The sequence below is a fragment of the Haliotis rufescens genome, unplaced genomic scaffold, assembly GCF_023055435.1.
Source record: "Haliotis rufescens isolate VD_foot unplaced genomic scaffold, xgHalRufe1.0.p SCAF_14, whole genome shotgun sequence".
NCBI classification, from domain to species: domain Eukaryota; kingdom Metazoa; phylum Mollusca; class Gastropoda; order Lepetellida; family Haliotidae; genus Haliotis; species Haliotis rufescens.
This window is the reverse complement of record NW_025963824.1, coordinates 17,076,144-17,099,929: the sequence shown is the minus strand read 5'-3', so window position 1 is coordinate 17,099,929 and position 23,786 is coordinate 17,076,144. Positions and strand designations below refer to the sequence as shown.

At 44.8% G+C, this 23,786-nt stretch overlaps 1 protein-coding gene across 3 annotated transcripts in view; it reads right to left on the bottom strand.

Annotated features, from left to right (window-relative positions):
* Positions 1 to 23,786, bottom strand: part of LOC124152597 (atrial natriuretic peptide receptor 1-like) — a 243,628-nt gene that overhangs the window by 129,477 nt on the left and 90,365 nt on the right. Inside the window, exon 1 of one of the 3 annotated variants that reach the window (XM_046525577.2) lies at positions 762 to 3,830. The exons of the other annotated variants lie outside the window; for them this stretch is intronic. Within the exon in view, the coding sequence (XP_046381533.1) occupies positions 762 to 1,527 (766 nt within the window). The 5' untranslated portion in view covers positions 1,528 to 3,830. Of the gene's footprint in view, positions 1 to 761; positions 3,831 to 23,786 lie in introns of those variants that run through there. 3 annotated transcript variants of the gene reach the window in all.

Here is a 23,786-nt window from a genome sequence, read left to right as displayed (position 1 = left end):
TTGTCAAACTACTGGTTTGTGTGGTACAGATTCGATTATTTACAGGCCTACGGGACATAGCTGGAATATTAATGAGTGTGGCGTAAAACAACATTCATTCACTCACTCTACGCTCAGGGTCTGTGTGACAGACTAGCGGTGGATGGGTTTCAACTAACTCTAGTACTGAACCGACCCAAGCGTCATGCAATTGACTGAGGAGTGTTTACTTTGTAACACGATACAGCTGGTTCGGGGCCGAACTATGTCGACGCGTCGTATCCCATGCTTGTGTTTCTGATCAATGGGGTGCATGAATCCGACAATGCCACTCTTGGGAGTTAGCTGGCTCTTGTTGCAGAACAGGGAGACCACAGAGCATAGCAGCTTCAAGAACGTGAAGCGGGCGGGGTGGCGGGTGCTGAGGTATCATCCCTCACATTGATGATCAGAGGTGGAAGGACAGAAAACAATGCATGCAAAGAAAACAAACACATATTTTGAGGGAAAGACACTGAGCACGCGGAAGGAAGAAACACAAGGTGACTGAGAGAAAGATAAATAGACAAAAGACAACCTTTTCTGAGAAGGAAATAAAGACTGATAAAAAACTCAGAGGACTAAAACATGTCCTAGACTACAGACAGAAAATCACACAGACTTTTCAGGTAAAGAAATAATGCTACCAAGGGAAAGACAAGAGAAAGTCGATAGGGTTGAGAACAGGAGGTGTGGTATTGACGTCCCCGTTGGTGTTTCAATAGGTGTCACTATGTACTTACTTCTCGCATTGTTCCTGGCCTCTTGTAGAATAGCCTTGAAGTTGACATCACCTTTCTTCATATCAAACGAATGGTGCCACGGCTTATACTTGTAGGTCTTACTGAGTGCCAGGTATATCGCCTCCATGGTGAAGAAACAGTTCGACTTTCCCTTGTTGGGGTCAAGTTTGTAATCACTATATAACAATCCGGCTTTCCTCCATCCAAACACTTTTATAAGTTCCAGGAAGAACTCGCCGGCCTTGGCGTAGGATCCTAACATCCTTGTCAGCAGTTTATACTCCGACTTGTCCGAGAAGGCACTGACCAATGCCCCTGAACTTAGCACAGGTATTTTCCACCGGGGACTAAATCTGGCTACAGGTGCGACCGCATAATCACAGGCCGGGCCGATAAAGACATGAGCACTGTTCTGAATGTAGAGTTCTATAGCTTCTAACGGCCCCTCAGTCTCTGAACATTGCGAGTCCCGTATCACAAGGCTAATATTATGTTGAGGTAGTACTGTCATGTTTAACATGATGTTTTCAACGGCAAGTTGTAAAGCCGGTCTAGTTTTTTGAATCACCCAGGGGTACTTACCCTGATGAGGTAACAATACCCCGATCTTAATTACCTCCCCTTGTTTTGAATATCCAATAAGAGAGGACACTATTATGGTGAATACCCGTATATTCATTTTGATTGTATATATGTCCAGGTGTCTCATGAACTGTGTTTTCCTGCTTCTCTTGTGACATCCAGTGGTGTATGTTTCATATTGCATGTGAAAATAGGATAAACTTCCTCTTTCAAAAGGTGATATATTTCAAATGTATTCACTCAGGTAGAAATAGATGCCACGTGAGGTGAACACTATAGACTGCTTACAAATATCTCCCGTCAGACCGTTTCCAGATGTGTTCCGCTCTTAACCAGCCCACCTCTGATCTATGATCGAACAACCATACAGTGTTAAAAGATCCAAGTACATTTCCTATCTCCTCGCGGGAGAGCACTTCCTAGTCACGTGGTTGAGCCAGTGGAAGGACATGGATCGTCATCAAAGCGAGGATAAAAAAACCCATTCCACAGTCGCAACTATAAATGATCACAGTTGAAAAACTTATCCATCAGGTACTTCTTGTTCTTGTGTTTTTGCTTTGTTTGATGGTTGATGATGTAGACACGGGTTAACTGTTGATGTTGGTGCTAATTAATTGCCGCTCATCACTCAACCATTCGCAAATAGCAACTGACGGCAAGAAACACACGACAGCTCTTACTTTCACGGATTTGCGTTTTAGAACATACCGTCTTTTAACTGGAACAGAATGATTAGAGATCGGATATTCTGACTTTGTGAATGATCTCTGAAACGATTAGTGGTAACTTTTCCTTAACAAAATGAAAACGTGTTTTGTTATAAGTTATCATACAACTTCCTTGAACATTTATGTTCGATAATCTCAGGGAATGCAACTTCACGAACATAAAATGAAAGGAATATTGAGAGAGCTTTCTTTCGTCTTTCTATTATAACAACAGTATAATCCTCGGATAATCCACATGGAATAAATGCCGATTGTAACTGTTGGCGACACTGAAGATCTGATGTCGAGTCGTCATCGCGAGTGGTTGATGTTTCTGTATAGCCCTCACTTGAAAGTTTACATGTACCACGATCACGAATGCAGATTCAAAACACAATCACAGTAAATGTCTTTTGATTGGATCACAGAAAGTCACCGGGTAACACACTCATCAACATATCCTTGGTATAGGAAAGCTCTACGTATACCAAAGTTCCATTATACGGTTATTTTATTATACGTAAACGGTCGTGACTAATCTCCAACAAAGTCAGCAGGTGGGTCGTATAGCATTTGACACAAACATTGAAATCATCCCGTGAAACTATCACGGGATGCAGCTCTACCGACACAGGTGAACACAATCAGGACACAATCAGAACACAATCAGAACACAGGCCATAGAAACACACCCAGCCAGCCCTCCGTCAGTGGAAACTGACTTCCTTATGCTGTGAGCAATGCATGCTTGGGGAAAGCCATTACATAGAGTCTCGGCTCTCGCGATATCTCTAAATCCCATGTGACTTGACGTTGTTCAGATACCATTAGGATTCTATGCTTGTCAATTCCAATTGTAGAGCGTCATTGATTTGGTTTAAACTTATTTCTTAGCCGTCTTTCTCCAATGATTACTGATACTTATACGAGAGAGAGGTTGCTTAATACCTCGTCGATACCAGTGTTGCTTCTGGAAACGTGGAAGCTTTGAAACTAATCAGAGAGGTAATTTGACATTTTCTGTGAATCACAGACAAGACTATCTGCAAAGACTGAAAAGATAGTTATCATTTGTTGGCGCATATTATCTATGGTGGATATCAATATTGCTATCAATGGTGATCAATTGTCAGTACTGGTATCAATTCATTTCATTATATAGCGTAATATGTCAGATGTTTTTCGTCTTATAATTATTGCGACCCTGATGTTGTAGAACAGGTATTGCATGTCCCTAAAATGAAAACCTCAATCCATCTGTTATTATTATAAACATAAATAGTATTAATATTAACAGAGTACCTGAGGTAAGCGCGTCACCATGCCATCCAAACAAATAATATAGAATATTTCACAATATTGTCCCATCCCGACTTGTTGTAAAACGCTGTCGCAAATAGCACATGATTAATCCAAACCCTGAGGATAACTTACTCCCTACAGTTGTGGTTTGTGGTGTCCGATCTGGTGAATATGTCACTCCGTCATTTGATGATCAAACAACTTGAAAAACAGTCGACATAATGCACTTAGAATACAGCGCGCATTCCAGCTGGTACATGTTTTCTCGAGCAGTCACACATACTCCTGCGTGAAAGTCTTTTGTGTGGACATTTCTCCGCCTTTTATGTCACACGTATACGACATTGAATCTGCAACACCAAACCCTTTCTGAACGAATATTATAATCTTGAAAGTGGTCGTTCTGGGCTGGTACTTCGCTAAACTGCGCCCTGACAAAGGATACCACATCGGTCGAATAGTTTGAGCTGTGAATTTCCTTGTCATAGAAATGTTCCTCTATATATCCGCCTATATACGGGGCACGACACACCACCTCGGCTTTATATCTCTGTACAAACAGGTACGACAACAAAGTCACACTGAAAACAGTTTTCATAAAGTATCACCCATTAAACTATTCGCCGCGGTATTCAAGGGCTCCGATATCGGGCAACCCGGGTCTCACAAAATGACGAACGCCGCAATGTAATGAATCCATAAACGGCAATTGAAGGGATTAAGTTTGCCAACAATGTTGTACAATAGTACGGTGGGGGTAGCTCTGGTTTCCTTCATTCAGACTGTCGGAGTTTTCCTCACAGACGTGGCGCACATGGAACACATTCCCGCATACAGGCCGCCTGACCTTTAACTCGGGAAGGTGGCGACTCGGTTGGTGTTGTTTAAGGAGAATAGCGCCCATAGGACGAGTCCTTAATCACTGGCTCTTGTAGGAGACATTCCTGCAGGCGGGGAATGGTTATAGACGACAGACAGTGCCTTGCATTAGTCACAGGGAGAGGGTAGAAGGACAGAGGGACAGGTGATGGGTAGATCGGAGGGTAGAGGGCAGACAGGTGTTGGGTAGAGTGGTGAGAGACGTGTGGTAGGGGAGATAGAGGTGTTGGGTAGAGGAGAAAGAGGTGTGTGGTAGGGAAGACAGAGGTGTGTGGTAGGGAAGACAGAGGTGTGTGGTAGAGTGGTGAGAGACGTGTGGTAGGGAAGACAGAGGTGTGTGGTAGGGAAGACAGAGGTGTGTGGTAGAGTGGTGAGAGACATGTGGTAGGGAAGACAGAGGTGTGTGGTAGAGTGGTGAGAGACATTTGGTAGGGAAGACAGAGGTGTGTGGTAGGGAAGACAGAGGTGTGTGGTAGAGTGGTGAGAGACATGTGGTAGGGAAGACAGAGGTGTGTGGTGGAAGACAGGTGTGTGGCAGAGTGGTGAGAGACATGTGGTAGGGAAGACAGAGGTGTGTGGTAGAGTGGTGAGAGACGTGTGGTAGGGAAGGCAGAGGTGTGTGGTAGGGAAGACAGAGGTGTGTGGTAGAGTGGTGAGAGACGTGTGGTAGGGAAGACAGAGGTGTGTGGTAGGGAAGACAGAGGTGTGTGGTAGAGTGGTGAGAGACGTGTGGTAGGGAAGACAGAGGTGTGTGGTAGAGTGGTGAGAGACATGTGGTAGGGAAGACAGAGGTGTTTGGTAGGGAAGACAGAGGTGTGTGGTAGAGTGGTGAGAGACATGTGGTAGGGAAGACAGAGGTGTGTGGTAGAGTGGTGAGGGACATGTGGTAGGGAAGACAGAGGTGTGTGGTAGGGAAGACAGAGGTGTGTGGTAGGGAAGACAGAGGTGTGTGGTAGAGTGGTGAGAGACATGTGGTAGGGAAGACAGAGGTGTGTGGTGGAAGACAGGTGTGTGGTAGAGTGGTGAGAGACGTGTGGTAGGGAAGGCAGAGGTGTGTGGTAGGGAAGACAGAGGTGTGTGGTAGAGTGGTGAGAGACGTGTGGTAGGGAAGACAGAGGTGTGTGGTAGAGTGGTGAGAGACATGTGGTAGGGAAGACAGAGGTGTGTGGTAGGGAAGACAGAGGTGTGTGGTAGAGTGGTGAGAGACGTGTGGTAGGGAAGACAGAGGTGTGTGGTAGAGTGGTGAGAGACATGTGGTAGGGAAGACAGAGGTGTGTGGTAGGGAAGACAGAGGTGTGTGGTAGAGTGGTGAGAGACATGTGGTAGGGAAGACAGAGGTGTGTGGTAGAGTGGTGAGAGACATGTGGTAGGGAAGACAGAGGTGTGTGGTAGGGAAGACAGAGGTGTGTGGTAGAGTGGTGAGAGACATGTGGTAGGGAAGACAGAGGTGTGTGGTAGAGTGGTGAGAGACATGTGGTAGGGAAGACAGAGGTGTGTGGTAGGGAAGACAGAGGTGTGTGGTAGAGTGGTGAGAGACATGTGGTAGGGAAGACAGAGGTGTGTGGTAGAGTGGTGAGAGACATGTGGTAGGGAAGACAGAGGTGTGTGGTAGGGAAGACAGAGGTGTGTGGTAGAGTGGTGAGAGACGTGTGGTAGGGAAGACAGAGGTGTGTGGTAGAGTGGTGAGAGACATGTGGTAGGGAAGACAGAGGTGTGTGGTAGGGAAGACAGAGGTGTGTGGTAGAGTGGTGAGAGACGTGTGGTAGGGAAGACAGAGGTGTGTGGTAGAGTGGTGAGAGACATGTGGTAGGGAAGACAGAGGTGTTTGGTAGGGAAGACAGAGGTGTGTGGTAGGGAAGAGAGAGGTGTGTGGTAGAGGAGAAAGAGGTGTGGGGTAGAGGTGTGGGGTAGAGGAGATAGAGGTATAAGATTGAGGAAATAGAGGTATAGGGTTCAGGAGACAGAGGTGTGTGGTAGGGGAGATAGAGGTATGGGGTAGAGGAGATAGAGGTATGGGGTAGAGGAGATAGAGGTGTGGGGTAGAGGAGATAGAGGTATAGTGTTGAGGAGATAGAGGTATGGGGTAGAGGAGATAGAGGTGTGGGGTAGAGGAGATAGAGGTATAGTGTTGAGGAGATAGAGGTATGAGGTAGAGGAGATAGAGGTAAGGGGTAGAGGAGATAGAGGTATAGTGTTGAGGAGATAGAGGTATAGGGTAGAGGAGATAGAGGTATGGGGTAGAGGAGATAGAGGTATAGTGTTGAGGAGATAGAGGTATAGGGTTGAGGAGACAGAGGTTTGTGGTAGGGGAGATAGAGGTATGGGGTACATGAGATAGAGGTATAGGGTTGATGAGATAGAGGTATGAGGTAGAGGAGATAGAGGTATGGGGTAGAGGAGATAGAGGTATAGTGTTGAGGAGATAGAGGTATAGGGTAGAGGAAATAGAGGTATGGGGTAGAGGAGATAGAGGTATAGTGTTGAGGAGATAGAGGTATAGGGTTGAGGAGACAGAGGTTTGTGGTAGGGGAGATAGAGGTATGGGGTACATGAGATAGAGGTATAGGGTTGATGAGATAGAGGTATGAGGTAGAGGAGATAGAGGTATGGGGTAGAGGAGATAGAGGTATAGTGTTGAGGAGATAGAGGTATAGGGGAGAGGAGATAGAGGTATGGGGTAGAGGAGATAGAGGTATAGTGTTGAGGAGATAGAGGTATAGGGTTGAGGAGACAGAGGTTTGTGGTAGGGGAGATAGAGGTATGGGGTACATGAGATAGAGGTATAGGGTTGATGAGATAGAGGTATGAGGTAGAGGAGATAGAGGTATGGGGTAGAGGAGATAGAGGTAAAGTGTTGAGAAGATAGAGGTATAGGATTGTGGAGATAGAGGTATGGGGTAGAGGAGATAGAGGTATGGGGTAGATGAGATAGAGGTATAGAATTGAGGAAATAGAGGTATAGGGTTGAGGAGATGGAGGTATAGGATTGAGGAGATAGAGGTATGGGGTTGAGGAGATAGAGGTATGGGGTAGAGGAGATAGAGGTGTGTGGTAGGGGAGATAGAGGTATAGGGTTGAGGTGATAGAGGTATGGGAGAGAGGAGATAGAGGTATGGGGATGAGGAGATAGAGGTATGGGATTGAGGAGATAGAGGTATAGGGTTAGGAGATAGAGGTATAGTGTTGAGGAGATGGAGGTATAGTGTTGAGGAGATAGAGGTGTGGGGTAGAGGAGATAGAGGTATAGTGTTGAGAAGATAGAGGTATAGGATTGTGGAGATAGAGGTAAGGGGTAGAGGAGATAGAGATATGGGGTTGATGAGATAGAGGTATAGGGTTGATGAGATAGAGGTATGAGGTAGAGGAGATAGAGGTATGGGGTAGAGGAGATAGAGGTATAGTGTTGAGAAGATAGAGGTATAGGATTGTGGAGATAGAGGTAAGGGGTAGAGGAGATAGAGATATGGGGTAGATGAGATAGAGGTATAGAATTGAGGAAAAAGAGGTATAGGGTTGAGGAGATGGAGGTATAGGATTGAGGAGATAGAGGTATCGGGTTGAGGAGATAGAGGTATGGGGTTCAGGAGATAGAGGTATGGGGTAGAGGAGATAGAGGTATGGGGTTGAGGAGATAAAGGTATGGGGTAGAGGAGATAGAGGTGTGTGGTAGGGGAAATAGAGGTATAGGGTTGAGGAGATAGAGGTATGGGGTTCAGGAGACAGAGGTATAGGATTGAGGAGATAGATGTATGGGGTAGGGCAGATAAAGGTATGGGGTAGAGGAGATAGAGGTATGGGGTTGAGGAGATAGAGGTATGGGGTTCAGGAGACAGAGGTATAGGATTGAGGAAATAGAGGTATAAGGTTGAGGAGATAGAGGTATAGGGTAGAGGTGATAGAGGTATGAGGTAGAGGAGATAGAGGTATAGTGTTGAGGAGATAGAGGTATAGAATTGAGGAGATAGAGGTGTGGGGTAGAGGAATAGTGGTATAGGGTTGAGGAGATAGAGGTATAGGGTTGAGGAGATAGAGGTGTGTGGTAGGGGAGATAGAGGTATGGGGTAGAGGAGATAAAGGTATGGGGTAGAGGAGATAGAGGTGTGTGGTAGGGGAGATAGAGGTGTGGGGTTGAGGAGATAAAGGTATGGGGTAGAGGAGATAGAGGTATGGGGTAGAGGAGATAGAGGTGTGGGGTTGAGGAGATAGAGGTATGGGGTAGAGGAGATAGAGGTATGGGGTAGAGGAGATAGAGGTATGGGGTAGAGGAGATAGAGGTGTGGGGTTGAGGAGATAAAGGTATGGAGTAGGGGAAATAGAGGTATAGGGTAGAGGAGATAGAGGTATATGGTTGAGGAGATAGAGGTGTGGGGTTGAGGAGATAGAGGTGTAGGGTAGAGGAGATAGAGGCGTCAGGTAGAGGGGAAAGAGGTATGGGGTATAGGAGACAGAGGTGGATAGAGTTGTGTGTAGATGAGATTGAGGTGTGGAGTAGAGGAGATAGAGGTGTGGAGTAGAGGAGATAGACGTGTGGAGTAGAGGAGATAGAGGTGTGGAGTAGAGGAGATAGACGTGTGGGGTAGAGAATATAGAGTTGCAGGGTTGAAGAGATAGAGGTGAGGGTTACATGAGATAGAGGTGTGGGGTAGAGGAGATAAAGGTATGGGGTAGAGGAGATAGAGGTGTGTGGTAGGGGAGATAGAGGTGTGGGGTTGAGGAGATAGAGGTATGGGGTAGAGGAGATAGAGGTATGGGGTAGAGGAGATAGAGGTGTGGGGTTGAGGAGATAGAGGTATGGGGTAGAGGAGATAGAGGTATGGGGTAGAGGAGATAGAGGTATGGGGTAGAGGAGATAGAGGTGTGGGGTTGAGGAGATAAAGGTATGGAGTAGGGGAAATAGAGGTATAGGGTAGGGCAGATAAAGGTATGGAGTAGGGGAGATAGAGGTATGGGGTAGAGGAGATAGAGGTATATGGTTGAGGAGATAGAGGTGTGGGGTTGAGGAGATAGAGGTGTAGGGTAGAGGAGATAGAGGCGTCAGGTAGAGGGGAAAGAGGTATGGGGTATAGGAGACAGAGGTGGATAGAGTTGTGTGTAGATGAGATTGAGGTGTGGAGTAGAGGAGATAGAGGTGTGGAGTAGAGGAGATAGACGTGTGGAGTAGAGGAGATAGAGGTGTGGAGTAGAGGAGATAGACGTGTGGGGTAGAGAATATAGAGTTGCAGGGTTGAAGAGATAGAGGTGAGGGTTACATGAGATAGAGGTGTGGGGTAGAGGAGATAGAGGTGTGGGGTAGATGGGGTAGAGGTGTGGGGTAGAGGAGATAGATGTGTGGGGTAGAGGAGATAGAGGTGTGGAGTAGAGGAGATAGACGTGTGGAGTAGAGGAGATAGAGGTGTGGAGTAGAGGAGATAGAGGTGTGGGAAGAGGGGAGATAGAGGTGTGGGTAGAGGTGTGGAGTAGAGGAGATAGACGTGTGGAGTAGAGGAGATAGACGTGTGGAGTAGAGGAGATAGAGGTGTGGAGTAGAGGAGATAGAGGTGTGGGAAGAGGGGAGATAGAGGTGTGGGTAGAGGTGTGGAGTAGAGGAGATAGACGTGTGGAGTAGAGGAGATAGAGGTGTGGAGTAGAGGAGATACAGGTGTGGGAAGAGGGGAGATAGAGGTGTGGGTAGAGGTGTGGAGTAGAGGAGATAGACGTGTGGAGTAGAGGAGATAGACGTGTGGAGTAGAGGAGATAGAGGTGTGGAGTAGAGGAGATAGAGGTGTGGGAAGAGGGGAGATAGAGGTGTGGGTAGAGGTGTGGAGTAGAGGAGATAGACGTGTGGAGTAGAGGAGATAGAGGTGTGGAGTAGAGGAGATAGACGTGTGGAGTAGAGGGGAGATAGAGGTGTGGGTAGAGGTGTGGAGTAGAGGAGATAGACGTGTGGAGTAAAGGAGATAGAGGTGTGGAGTAGAGGAGATAGACGTGTGGGGTAGAGGAGATAGACGTGTGTGGTAGAGGAGATAGACGTGTGGAGTAGAGGAGATAGAGGTGTGGGGTAGAGGAGATAGAGGTGTGTGGTAGAGGAGATAGAGGTGTGTGGTAGAGGAGATAGACGTGTGGAGTAGAGGAGATAGAGGTGTGGGGTAGAGGAGATAGAGGTGTGGGGTAGAGGGGAGATAGAGTTGTATGGTTACATGAGATAGAGGTGTGGGGTAGAGGAGATAGACGTGTGGAGTAGAAGAGATAGAGGTGTGGAGTAGAGGAGATAGACGTGTGGAGTAGAGGGGAGATAGAGGTGTGGGTAGAGAGAGAGAGAGAGTAGTCAATACCATTAAACCTACATTACAACCTGTATTGAACATGTTTAAACATACCTCACCTCGGACTTTAGATAACCTTTATTAAACCAACTTCACATGTATTATATTACAGCGATCTGTCATGCTATGTCCATTGTTATGACATATGTGACAAGCGTAATGTATTGATCTATTTCGCTACGTCGGGAGGGATTACAACAAACTATAAACGGCAATGACAAATTTTAAAGTGTTTCCTAATTTTACCGATCTTGCATTAACTCAGGAAACGAGTCAGAAATCCTGCTGTTCAACAACAATGTACAATCCATACGTAACGTTGCTGCCCAAACTACGCTGTCCACGGTTGGGTTATTCAACCAACGGCATCAGGTTTCAACCAATAATTACTGGAGCACGTGCCGTCGCTGGCACCGTTCGTATTGACCACTCGCTCCTAATACACCCGTGTTACAGAGACGCACACACCGACGACACACAACTTCCTCGGGGCTATTCTGTAGATCAAAGTTATGTCAACACTCTCTCTTAATTGCAACCGTATACCATAGATACAGGGCAATTATTGGCAGATATCACCAAAAATCTGTGAGACAGCACGCCGTGATTTCCAGGTACCTCATTAGCAGACAAGAGATGCTTGTCGCATGTTCCTAATGACACGTGCATGTACATTTGAACATGTACGTTTGTTGAAACTGAGCGTCTGACGGCACATTGTAAGACTTATAGTGCACCACCAATTATCTTCCAATCTAGGATGTGGACTGTTGAAATAAGTGGTAATAACGGAATCAGTTTTATCATAATATCTCGCTCTAGGATAAAGGTTTTCAACGCCTGCACTTACGCCTGGCATAATTATCAAGCGCATTTATTCTGTAAATATCAAAACACAAGTTTATCATTTCATATCACTATTTTCATTATTGTCATTATTTTTCCTTTCGCAATAATATAATCACGGCACCATAAGCTAATCAATAGAATAATAAGAGCAAATTCTATACATAAAAAAAATATAATTAATATAGATATAAAAAATATAGAAAGATATCTTCGTTTAAGTTGTTTCCTTATGGTCCCAGACAATGTTTCGTGAGGTCAACGTGTGTCATGTACATGTGGCAATTCAGGTCAACGTGTGTCATGTACATGTGGCCATTCAAGTCAACGTGTGTCATGTACATGTGGCGATTCAGGTCAACGTGTGTCATTTACATGTTGCCATTCAGGTAAACGTGTGTCATGTATATGTGGCGATTCAGGTCAACGTGTGTCATGTACATGTGGCGATTCAGGTCAACGTGTGTCATGTACATGTGGCGATTCAGGTCAACGTGTGTCATGTACATGTGGCGATTCAGGTCAACGTGTGTCATGTACATGTGGCCATTCAAGTCAAGGTGTGTCATTTTCATGTGGAAATTTGGGTCAACATGTGTCATGTACATGTGACGACTCAAGTCAACGTGTGTCATTTACATGTGGCCATTCAGGTCAACGTGTCATGTACACGTGGCGATTTAAGTCAACATGTGTCATGTACATGTGACGATTCAAGTCAACGTGTGTCATGTATATGTGGCCATTCAGGTCAACGTGTGTCATGTTCATGTGGCGATTTAAGTCAACGTGTGTCATGTATATGTGGCCATTCAGGTCAACGTGTGTCATGTACATGTGGCGATTTAAGTCAACGTGTGTCATGTACATGTGACGATTTAAGTCAACGTGTGTCATTTATATGTGGCCATTCAGGTCAACGTGTGTCATTTACATGTGGCCTACAGGTCAACGTGTGTCATGTACATGTGGCGATTCAGATTAACGTGTGTCATGTATATGAGACGATTTCGGGACAGAATATGTTTCTAATATCTCGTGTTTGTTGCAGGAGCCAACACATTAATCGAACAGACTGGCAAGGCCCAGGGACTTGGCTGACCTGCTAGTCATCCGTTCTTTGGCGTGGATCGCTCGTTGTTCATACTTTCACCCACTGGTTGATATGGTTCGTATTCGATTCTTGAGTATTAATTATCGCAGACTGAGAGCGTAAAGCACATATACTTCCTCATAGTTACAGTAAATCCAACAGGCATTGCTGAAAAGGCAAATTTATAGTGGAATAAACCGGACCATACAACTCTGTCATTTTAAAGTACATATGAACATTCCTCAGGGACATTCCAATGCTGTCATCGTACACTGAATAAAAATAATATCTATACTAAGATAGAAGGAAACTTCTCGATATACCTGCCAAGTCCACCATTATGCAAAAATCAAGTCATGAAACTTTTTGTCATTCGCATTTTACAATCACCACGAACAGAGACAGAGACAGATTTTATACACGATTTGCAGGAACTGAGTGTAGCTACCAAAGCATTCACTCAAACAAGAGAGGTTTCGTCAAGCTCATATCCACAATTAATCCCCCTTCAATCATGGAAACGTAGACCGGATATTTGTAAAGGGCAATATCCGGTTGGTATTCCACGTCATCTGTCGCTCTGCAGAGCAGAGGGTATGCACCTCCTTATAAATATTCATGCAAGTCCATTTGTAAGTGATCATTTGTTTGCTATATGGGGCTACCTTGCTATGTAATATCCTTGGTAGACGTATCATATTGATATAAATGCGTCTCGGGTATTTGTATCAATTTGATTCGTAGTTTACGCTTATAATAAACCAGATATTACAAAAGGCCCGTGAGGTTACATCAATATCGACACACACGTTGCGGAACATGCAGCAGGAGTTAAAGTTGAACATGATGTTTGTCGGATCGCCTGTAGCCATTGCAATATGTAAGTTATAATAATATCAAGTGAGTTTCCCCCACAATATGGAGTACGTGTAGGCATGACGTAGATTCAGTTTTCTTACATGACTAATATGACTCGTATGTACGTTCGTTCTGTGGTAGTGCTACCCCACAATGTCCTCACTTAAACAAGAAATCTGACTCTCCCTTGCGAGTTTCAGTCATGTAATTGTATCTTAAAGTCTATTCCTGCTCGTCAGATAATGTTCCCTGTGAACTCCCTGAGCAGTATACTAATGATATCTCCAAATTCCCTGTGCCTGGCTAGCTGGTTTAAGGCGCTAAAGCAGCAACAGTGCAGTCAGCCAGCTAGCTTTGTGTCTACTCTCCGCTGTGCTCATGAAGCGTTGATTCGTGAAAAGAGATGGCGGTGTTGCAGGGAGGGGTATTTTCTATAGCTTGAAATCTATCCTTCCCGTTCACTGTGCAGACAGTCCACGTTCAGATACAAGGAATGAGTTAAACTTAACGCAACTTTGAACAATGTTGTAATATGACGGCGTGTCTGATTGCTTTGGTACACGTTCAGTAAGTTAGGAAGGAGAGTTTCCTTTGGCGCATGTCGTGGAGATTTACGGGTCAGTGGAAGATCCACAGTCTAATCGGATCCAGATTAGAAATCCTGGCCCTTCCTGGTGAGAGGGAAGATACGGCTAGCTAACATATAACGTCATGAGAGGGAAGATACGGCTAGCTAACATATATCGTCATTAGAGGGAAGATACGGCTAGCTAACATATAACGTCATGAGAGGGAAGATACGGCTAGCTATCATGTAACGTCATGAGAGGGAAGATACGGCTAGCTATCATGTTACGTCATGAGAGGAAAGATATGGCTAGCTATCATGTAACGATATGAGAGGGAAGATACGGCTAGCTATCATGTAACGTCATGAGAGGGAAGATACGGCTAGCTATCATGTTATGTCATGAGAGGAAAGATATGGCTAGCTATCATGTAACGATATGAGAAGGATTACACGATCAGGAAAACAGCACAATTTGTTTGTTGTTGAAAGCGCTGCAATTATCACGTTGCAGCCCCAGGTGGTGGACTGTCGGGAGCACCACTACCTGACCGTCTGACACGTCCGCCGTAGGGGCTGGGGACGGTTCTCGGGGCCTCAGGTCTGACGTTGTTGCACTTGGTGAACAACCATCGTTACTCCAGCAAATGTCTGTGATAATATTCTGATATTGATATCGGCAACTGTCGCGAAACATTGATGTACGAGCGTATATGACATGTCCCAAAGCTGTCGCGAAACATTGATGTACGAGCGTATATGACATGTCCCAAAGCTGTCGCGAAACATTGATGTACGAGCGTATATGACATGTCCCAAAGCTGTCGCGAAACATTGATGTACGAGCGTATATGATATGTCCCAAAGCTGTCGCGAAACATCAATGTACGAGCGTATATGATATGTCCAAAAGCTGCCGCGAAACATCAATGTACGAGCGTATATGATATGTCCCAAAGCTGTCGCGAAACATCAATGTACGGGCGTATATGATATGTCCAAAAGCTGCCGCGAAACATCAATGTACGGGCGTATATGATATGTCCCAAAGCTGCCGCGAAACATCAATGTACGGGCGTATATGATATGTCCAAAAGCTGCCGCGAAACATCAATGTACGGGCGTATATGATATGTCCCAAAGCTGTCGCGAAACATCGATGTACGAGCGTATATGATATGTCCAAAAGCTGCCGCGAAACATCAATGTACGAGCGTATACGACATATCCCGAAACGGTCGCAAAACATCGATGGGTTTCAAAACCTTGTTAACATGAAGATAAGAGGAAACGTGGATCTAATCCCCAATTTGGAACTTCATTTCATCTGCAGACATTGCTGAAGAATACGGAATTTGAAGATTCAGGACATTACCCTCCACCACTGTTATGGAATGAAAACAAGTCGGACACCAGATAAGTTTTAATACATTGTAGGCAGCAGGCTCGGGACTGGCACCGGTATGTAGTATGTTAGAGAACATGGCGTTGTTGCAGGTATTAAGCTACACAAATTCTACTTGCCACTAAACTGATAACAGAACATTCTAAGATACACACTGTCTACCAATGCTTCAATACTTGACTCATTCCTTTATAACGTTCATATGTGAGTTGGGTTAAACGCCGCTTTGAGGCCATTCCGAAAGCACGATCATACTATCCTGCAGAATGGATTGACTATCAGTGAATGTGAGCTATCCCCACCGCACCCAATTTGTTTTTAAGCAACGGTCTAATCGATGACAAAAAGGTATCCCACAGGTGGAATTAAATGTTGTTCAATCACATTTCCCTGACCACCTTTAGGAACACAGCAGTTCAAATAGCATCCATGTCTTCAACGCCAAAAACACAATGAAAATCTTTTTGTTCAAGTATGTACTCAATACAGTCGAGTAACGTCAAGGTCACTCCGCTAGGAGTCTAGGCCGAGCATCTACCACTTCACCCACTAATGATGACTGTGTATTCAGCTTGAGGCAGAGAATCTCAACAACCTCAGATTTCCATATGGTCGACAGCGCCACCATTGAAGCCGCTGACCGACTAGCAAGCTGGCAACCCAATACATCAACCCGTCCAGCCATGCGGAGGACCATGTCATCAACATAGCTCAATATTGCCTCACTGATTACACGGTGTCCTGTCACAATCATTCACAGGGGGCATTGTTGTCGCGGGATTGTTAACGGGATTGTCTTGTTGTGTAAAACCCTTCTGGTAGTGACGCCTTATTATTTGGGTTTTTACACGGGTTTTAGGTCGATTTCTATGGATTCGGGAAATTGCTCTCAACTAATTATTTTTTTAAGGGACCATATCTTACGAACGGTTTGTCGTAACAATGCCACACCGAATTGACTTCAGGACAAGACGTCTCTTGTTAACGTGGGTATGGATGTTTTGTATTCAGATTTTATCCGACATAAGTTATGCATATTTATGTTATTAACCCGTGGGGACGAGGGCTACAATTGATGTCAAGACTCCATGCTTGTGAGAGACAACACCTGAATAGGTGGACATATTCGGTAATTAGCTTGGTTGAGTCATCGTTCCCCGACGGCATGAATTGTAGCTAATGCTATTTACGGGGCGGTGGGGTAGCCTTGTGGTTAAAGAGTTCGCTCATCACGACGCAGGCCCGGGTTCGATTCCCACATGGGTCCAATGTGTGAAGCCCATTTCTGGTGTCCCCTGGCGTGATGTTGCTGGAATATTGCTAAAAGCGGCGTAAAACTATACTCGCTCACTCACTGGACACGTCGTGATCCAGATGGAAAATAAACTGCAGTCTAACACAACAAACAAACAAATCTTCTTGGCATTATTCAAGTGACATTTGTGAACGGCATGACGCAAACACACCTTGAGATAATTGTGTACACACACGAAAGCAGTGTTATCGAAGGGTTCTAGTTTCTTGATGGTGTCCCAGGTCAATGGAGTGGGGTACACTGCGTGGATGTGGGTGTATATTAAATTTCGATTTCAACAAATGGTCGGGCGAACCTAAATCACTGAGACGCGTTGAGCCATTAAGATCTCAGGCGATTAAATAACCGTGCATATACAACACCACACTTGGTGTACTGTCGGTAGAGCTGGTTCTCCCTTTCGGAAATAGTAGCACTGGTATATAATGCACTTTATATGATAGTCGGTGGACCGATTGAAGGCATAACCCAATAATCCGTTGCTGTAGTCTAATCTTAAACGTTTTAAACACAAGATTGTAATTGCATGTGTTTGCTGTCAACCAGTTTTAATATTTGTAGGTCACAAAATTAAATGCCTGCGGGGATTTAAGTAAGAACATTATGGTAGTAACCTTGCTTACCGTACGAGACTACAGTGAGATCGGGGGGTCGGGTCGTTGCCTTGTAGACTCGTAGACCGTGTGTCATTGTACTCTGATGAATTGGGACGTTGTTCATACCATCAGCCATGGGTTTGTTTGGACCTTGTTCAACAGTCCGATCACAGTCTTTGGCATGTGCAAGATATAGTAATTACACCCTACGATTTTCGTGGTATGGGTTGTTATGAGTGTTGGGTGAGAGTAGAAAGTACCACCAAGTATTCGTCATTTCGGCAAACACTAAAACACATCCTTTGAACAGGACCGAGAACATGTTACAAATGCAAGACGTTCGAGGGGTGGGGAGGTATATAATTCAGTGCCGCTAACAGAGGCCTGCAAAAAATCGCTTTGATCTGACTGCACATCTTTATTGACATCCCGACCCGACCCACCATCGCCCCATAATCACCCCCCCCCCCCCCCCCCCTCACACACACACACACCCACCTCCCCCACCAGACACTCATACCCTTCAACTTCTCATTGGCCTCTCAATGGCGCACACTGGCTGGTGAACATATATAATCGCCTGAACACCACGTTCACTTAATGAATGAATTACAGGGCAGGCGGGGTCTAACGATCTTAACGCATAGTTATATACTAAGAAGACACATCGTTAGCATCACTAGTGCCCTGCGAAGGTCCGGGGTAGAATAGGTCTACAGCAACCCATGCTTCCCGTAAAACGAGTATGCTTGTGGTAAGAGGCGACTAACGGGATCGGGTGGTCAGGCTCGCTGACTTGGTTGATGCATGTCATCATATCCAATTGCGTGGATCGATGCTCATGATGTCAACCACTGAATTGTCTGGTCCAGAATAGTTTATTTACAGACCGCAGTCATAAGCTGGTATATTGCTGAGTTGAGCATTAAACAACAACCAAACAGCATCACTGATGCGGCGGTGTGGACGCCCTCCAGATTGTTTTCCCTGGCGCTACTCAACATGATGTAAGCGTAATCCACTGCTGCACGCTGAGCGTGTTGAAGCGCCAGGTCATGGACACCCGTGATGCGGGAACATTTCTTCAGTAAATATATTTTGTTGGAAACACACGACTGTTTATGATTGTATTGGAGGCGTTGATTTCAGCGTCTTTCATAAACGTATCGATAGTCTTGGTGGTATCAATATCAATCATCGATCTATTGCAATTAAGTCATAAACACGTGTACCGATAGTTAGCGCAATCGTTACCTCACAAGTGAACACTAATTTGCCTTGTCCAAGAATGGTTTAATAACGAGACATTAATATAGACACAGCACCGTGTGCGAACTCACGAATAACAACCTCTGTATTCACCAATATGGATCATTGTGTAAGAACCGACCTTCTCTTTCATTGGCGTGTTGACCTTCACCGAGTGAGGGCCAAACGCTAAAACACCGGACCATAAACACAGAGTGAATGTGTATGTCGATGCAGTTTGTATATCTCAGTCTGCTTTCTCGCAGAGTTTACAATAACCTCCGTACGTATTGCCTCATGAAGTTAGGTGCATTGAGTTTAACGTCGCGTCCAAGATTACTGCACTTATATAGCGACGTGCATGCACGTGTGTGTGTGTGTGTGTGTGTGTGTATGTGTGTGTGTGTGTGTGTGTGTGTGTGTGTGCGTGTGTGTGCGTGTGTGTGTGTGTGTGTGACTGCTTGTACTAGTCCGGACTGTTGCTGATTTATAGTGCTAGCACACTGAGATACCATGCCCAGTTTAACATGAATACCCCACTCAGACACAGTATACTGACTCCGAGCCGACCAGTCCTTGTTTTAGCACCTCAATGCCGAGCGCCAGACAGGGTAACAACAAGTACCATCTTTTAACGTATTTTGGTATGACGCGGCCGGGGATCGAACCCCGGACCTTACACTCAGGGCGGACGCTCTACCACTAGACCATGGAGGCTAGTGTCTAACGAGTACACTGACAGCTACATAACGATCAAATCTCTGGCAGAATAAATTAACCCTCACACCGAGTACAAATATGAGCGCACGCATGCTCAAACTTCCTTTACATCTTTGAAGTTTAGTTACAGCAAATACACTTGAATAACACTATGATCACATCGTGCATTGCTAATAAGTACTTCAGTAAATCCGCCACAACGACAGTGCAACAAGACACGACAAGATAGCCGACACGACCAACGCGACGGTGAAGATTTCCACGTGCACAATGTCCTTGCAGAACCCGTTACGATGAGGCGTCTGTGATCGCTGTTAAATGACATTAATTTACGGTGATTATCGAATTGGTGCTCACATAACCTCCTACATATCCCAGATACACCAGCAGTCTATAGCAGGTTTTTAGTGCATTCCTTCGCTGTACACTTGCGATTGGTAGTAGCGATGATATTCTAGCACTGACATGCTGCCAAACGCTGACTTTAATGGAAAACAAACACGAGTACAAGACACAACTTCTAAGTGGTCATAAACAACAGCTCTGTTTTGCTCTCCATGCCAAGGATTCCACAGTTATGCGGAAGCAGTCCGTCAGTGTTTATAATTATAACCTTACGTAGAAAACTGTCATGTGAACAAAGTATGGCAAATATTCCTCGGTCATGCGACGGATCTCCCGAGCTCGTCCAGTAGAAATGCCGTAGATCGTGTGGACTTCGAAAAAACAAATAACTGATTCCCACACTTATCGAATCGCATAATAAGCTCATAAAATGAACAAGTAAGCACGAATACGTCGCTTCAAAATATTCAAGAGCGATATTTCGAGCTCGTACGTATGCAGAGGAGGAACCAACAATCGGCCTCACACATTGCACACGCAATCGGGGAAAAGTACCAGCGTGCCGAACCATACAACCTGCTCAACCTGAAGCTCATTCCAAAATTCAGTTCAGGTCAGGAATGTTTCGACGTGGATGGGTATCGACGTGTATCACGATGCATATCACGATGCGACTGCCTGTCTGAATCCGAGGCCTGCGTGGAATGAAAGTTGCTTTCAAAACACCATAATCCTTAACCGCCCTACTTTTATTTCAATCGCCATGCCTCCTATAACGGTTTCGTTGCTGCACAACAACGATATCTAACAAAACACCGTCTCAATAAAACGCATGCACGTGCAGCTAATTTCCGATAACACGTGCTTTATTACAACCTCGGCTTCAGGCCACGGCACAACTTGTTGTTGGGAAGATACGATGTCGTACTGCGCAGCTGCGGAACATTACAGATCACGTGAGTTATGTGTACATCCCGCATACCGCTAGTAACATTTAGTGTAATGGTACAACGAGGAACAGGCTTCGATGTGAACACGAGCATGCGGAAATGATTAAATAACAATACGTAGGCAGTCTTGTGCCAGGAGGAGGGACGAGAAGGTGTCTCATGTTATTGATTATTGCAAAGAATCATTAAACGTTGTCAATAATTAAACGACAAGGGTGCCGTCTGATTTGTGATAAACCATACAGTCATGTTCACACACTCGCTCAAAACAGGATTAAACTTGTAGTGTTAGACACAGTTTGAGGATTGTAATTTGACTGTTTCGTCTGTAGTCGTCTCACATAAGTGTTCGTTACATTTTACCAGTCTGTGACAGGAAATGAATAATGAAACCGGTGGCACAACAGATCAAAGTACTGGACAGTTCAGAGAGAGGTATAATAACGAACCTCGTGTGCAGTGCATATGTCATGATATATGTACATACATGGGGATAGATACAACGCTTATATATAGAATCCTACAGTTGTCCTCGTCTTAGAGTGAATGAGTTTGATTTTACGCTGCTTTGAACGGTATTCCAGGTATAGCAGCTTATGTGGGAGGAAAGCACGATTTTCGCAGGTTTTGGACGTTTGCTTTGGTGATACCAACCATGACGGGATAGGGTTGACAAACCTAGAAAATACTAAATACGTCACTGGGAAAATATCCGCACGGTCATAGATTTGTGACAGACATAAGTAACGCTACACTGTCGCCTCTTGTCTTCTGTCTTGGGTCATTGCTGTTGCAAGCTGTAGTGTAAGGAGGGAGTATGGTTTTACGCCGCTTTAAGCAATATTCCAGTAATATCAGGGCAGGGGACACAAGAAATGGGCTTCACACATTGTACCCACGATGAGAATCGAACCCGGGTCCTCGGCGTGACGAGCGAACGCTTTTACAACGAGGCTACCCCGACGCCCCTACAAGCTGTTATTGTAGCATCTTAAGTTCTTATTGGGGGCACGGGTGGCCTAGTCGTCTAAGGCGCCGCGATTCGCTGTACAGAGTTGCGTCCCTTGGGCACGCCAGAAACCTATGATTGTGGGTTGGAATCCCGGTTCGCCCCAATTATGTTTCTAGGTTTGTAAGCACCATACCCGTGCTCGTGGGTTTCACCGAAGCGGTAAACGTCTGAGACCTGCATCACTTCGGGCTTTCCTCCCACATTAAGCTGACACACTCACTTAAGTTTTTATTAGTAGGTTAACCAATAAAAATATTACATTTGTAATGTGACCTCTCTTGAGGGGACGAGGTGGCGAGGTGAAATGGGGTTTAACGTCGCGTCCAAGAATATTGCACTCATTTTGCGACGTGCATGTACGTGTGTGTGTTTGTGTGGCTGCTTGTACTAGTCAGGACTGATGTCGATTTATAGTGCTAGCTCACTGAGATGCCATGCCGCAGTTTAACATGAACACGCCACTCAGACACAGTATACTGACTCCGAGCCGACCTGTCCTTGTTTTAGCACCTTAATGCCGAGCGCCAGACAGGGAATCGAACCCCGGACCTTCCGCTCTCCGGGCGGACGCTCTGCCACTAGACCACGGAGGCGGTCCCTGAAAGATACGATGGGTTGAATAACGAAACAATTAGATTTAAGAACAATGCTAGGTTGAATGTTTCTTTGAATGGTAAACCAAAAGTGACGTCATTCAAATCGATCTAATCGTGACCCGTGTTCATAGTTTTTGGGTTGTAAGGCGATATATTTGACTGTTACTGATCTATCTGTCGAAATGACAGACTGGTGCTCATGTACCTAGTGTAGCATCATTTATCACATGTCTGTCCTAGATCACGTGATGCATGAATCAGTATGTAACGAGCCCAATGTGGAAAATAAAACTAACACATCAACACAGTCATAGTGATGCTTTCCCGTGTCTGGACGTCATAAATAAGCATTTCTTGTGACGTCTTTCCAAGAAAAATTGCTTCTATGTCTGAATCTGTTTTACAAAGCTGGTATTTGACGGTCCTTGTCCAGAGGCGTCGTACTCGAGACAAGATCAGGTTTTAATCAGTTTGCTTGTTTATGAGATCCGAAATCCCATTAGTGTCTGTATTGTCGTGCACAGATACATATTTGATAGAAAACTAAACCTACATAGAAGTCGCAATTTCAGATTATCTGAATATTGATAATCGGTTTTAGTGGTCTTATTAGTGTAAAAAATGTGTATATCCCCATTGCTCGAAAGAACACGTAGTTCTTTCAGACTTCATCTGCATTACAGAATAGCTTAAGTGACTGTATACACATGAAAATAATTGGCTAAAACCTTCTCGACGCAATCTGGCGGGTTAATGAAAATCAAAACATCTTCAGACTAATTCGCGGCTAAATTAGTGACAGCATTTTGTCTTCATCATCTCGGGATTGTTCACCTGGGGCAAAAAGAAATTATTTATTTGTTGTATATTTTTTTTCAAAGGTAAAGATTGGGAGGTGAATTCTTTTTGAAATGACAATATCAATATGTATTGTTTTCTAGGAACGATCTTGAAATTTTCTCCAGGTATATGGTACAATCACAAACGGATCGAATAACATTGATGAGATGTTACAACGTTTTCAGTTTTAGAAAGGTTAACACACAAACAAAAAACATTTTGAGAATAAACTGTTTCTGTCCATGTCGTAAAGCATATTCGTACCTGTCTTTAGATCTAGGTATTTGTGTGTGTCTTACAATGAATGTACACACCAAATTCTTCGAAATAACGTAAGCGAGATACACTTTCGACACAAACATTCGTGACTTTCTGTTTTCGATGTGTAAATACACCAACTTCTGAAAACAACCCCCCAAATGGAAACGCAAAACTGTTTATTGAGATTTACAGACGACATGTAACGGATATCCTTTCCGTTGTGAGTTATATAAGTCTGGCGTTAACATGACTTAACAAACACAGAACACGTCCAGGCTGTCAGCCCCCCTACATAGACACGTCATGAGTGTAGGCGATGTCGTGTCTCCAGGCGTGCAACGCAGTGGCGGGTTATCAGCGGGGAGAAGCTGCACAACCAGAGGACTCACTCAAACGTCTTCTACGAGTATTGACCTTGTCAGCCTTTGCATCAAGTGTTGAATGCCAGCAATGGTAAACGGTATATCCGAGGTTGACGAGGAAACGGAAAAAAAAGATGAAAAGTTGTGCAGTTGTTTCCGTGAATAATTTAAACAGACAAGACTCACTTAGATAAATTTACATGTGATGGAGATGCAACAAGCGATGTAGTTGAGG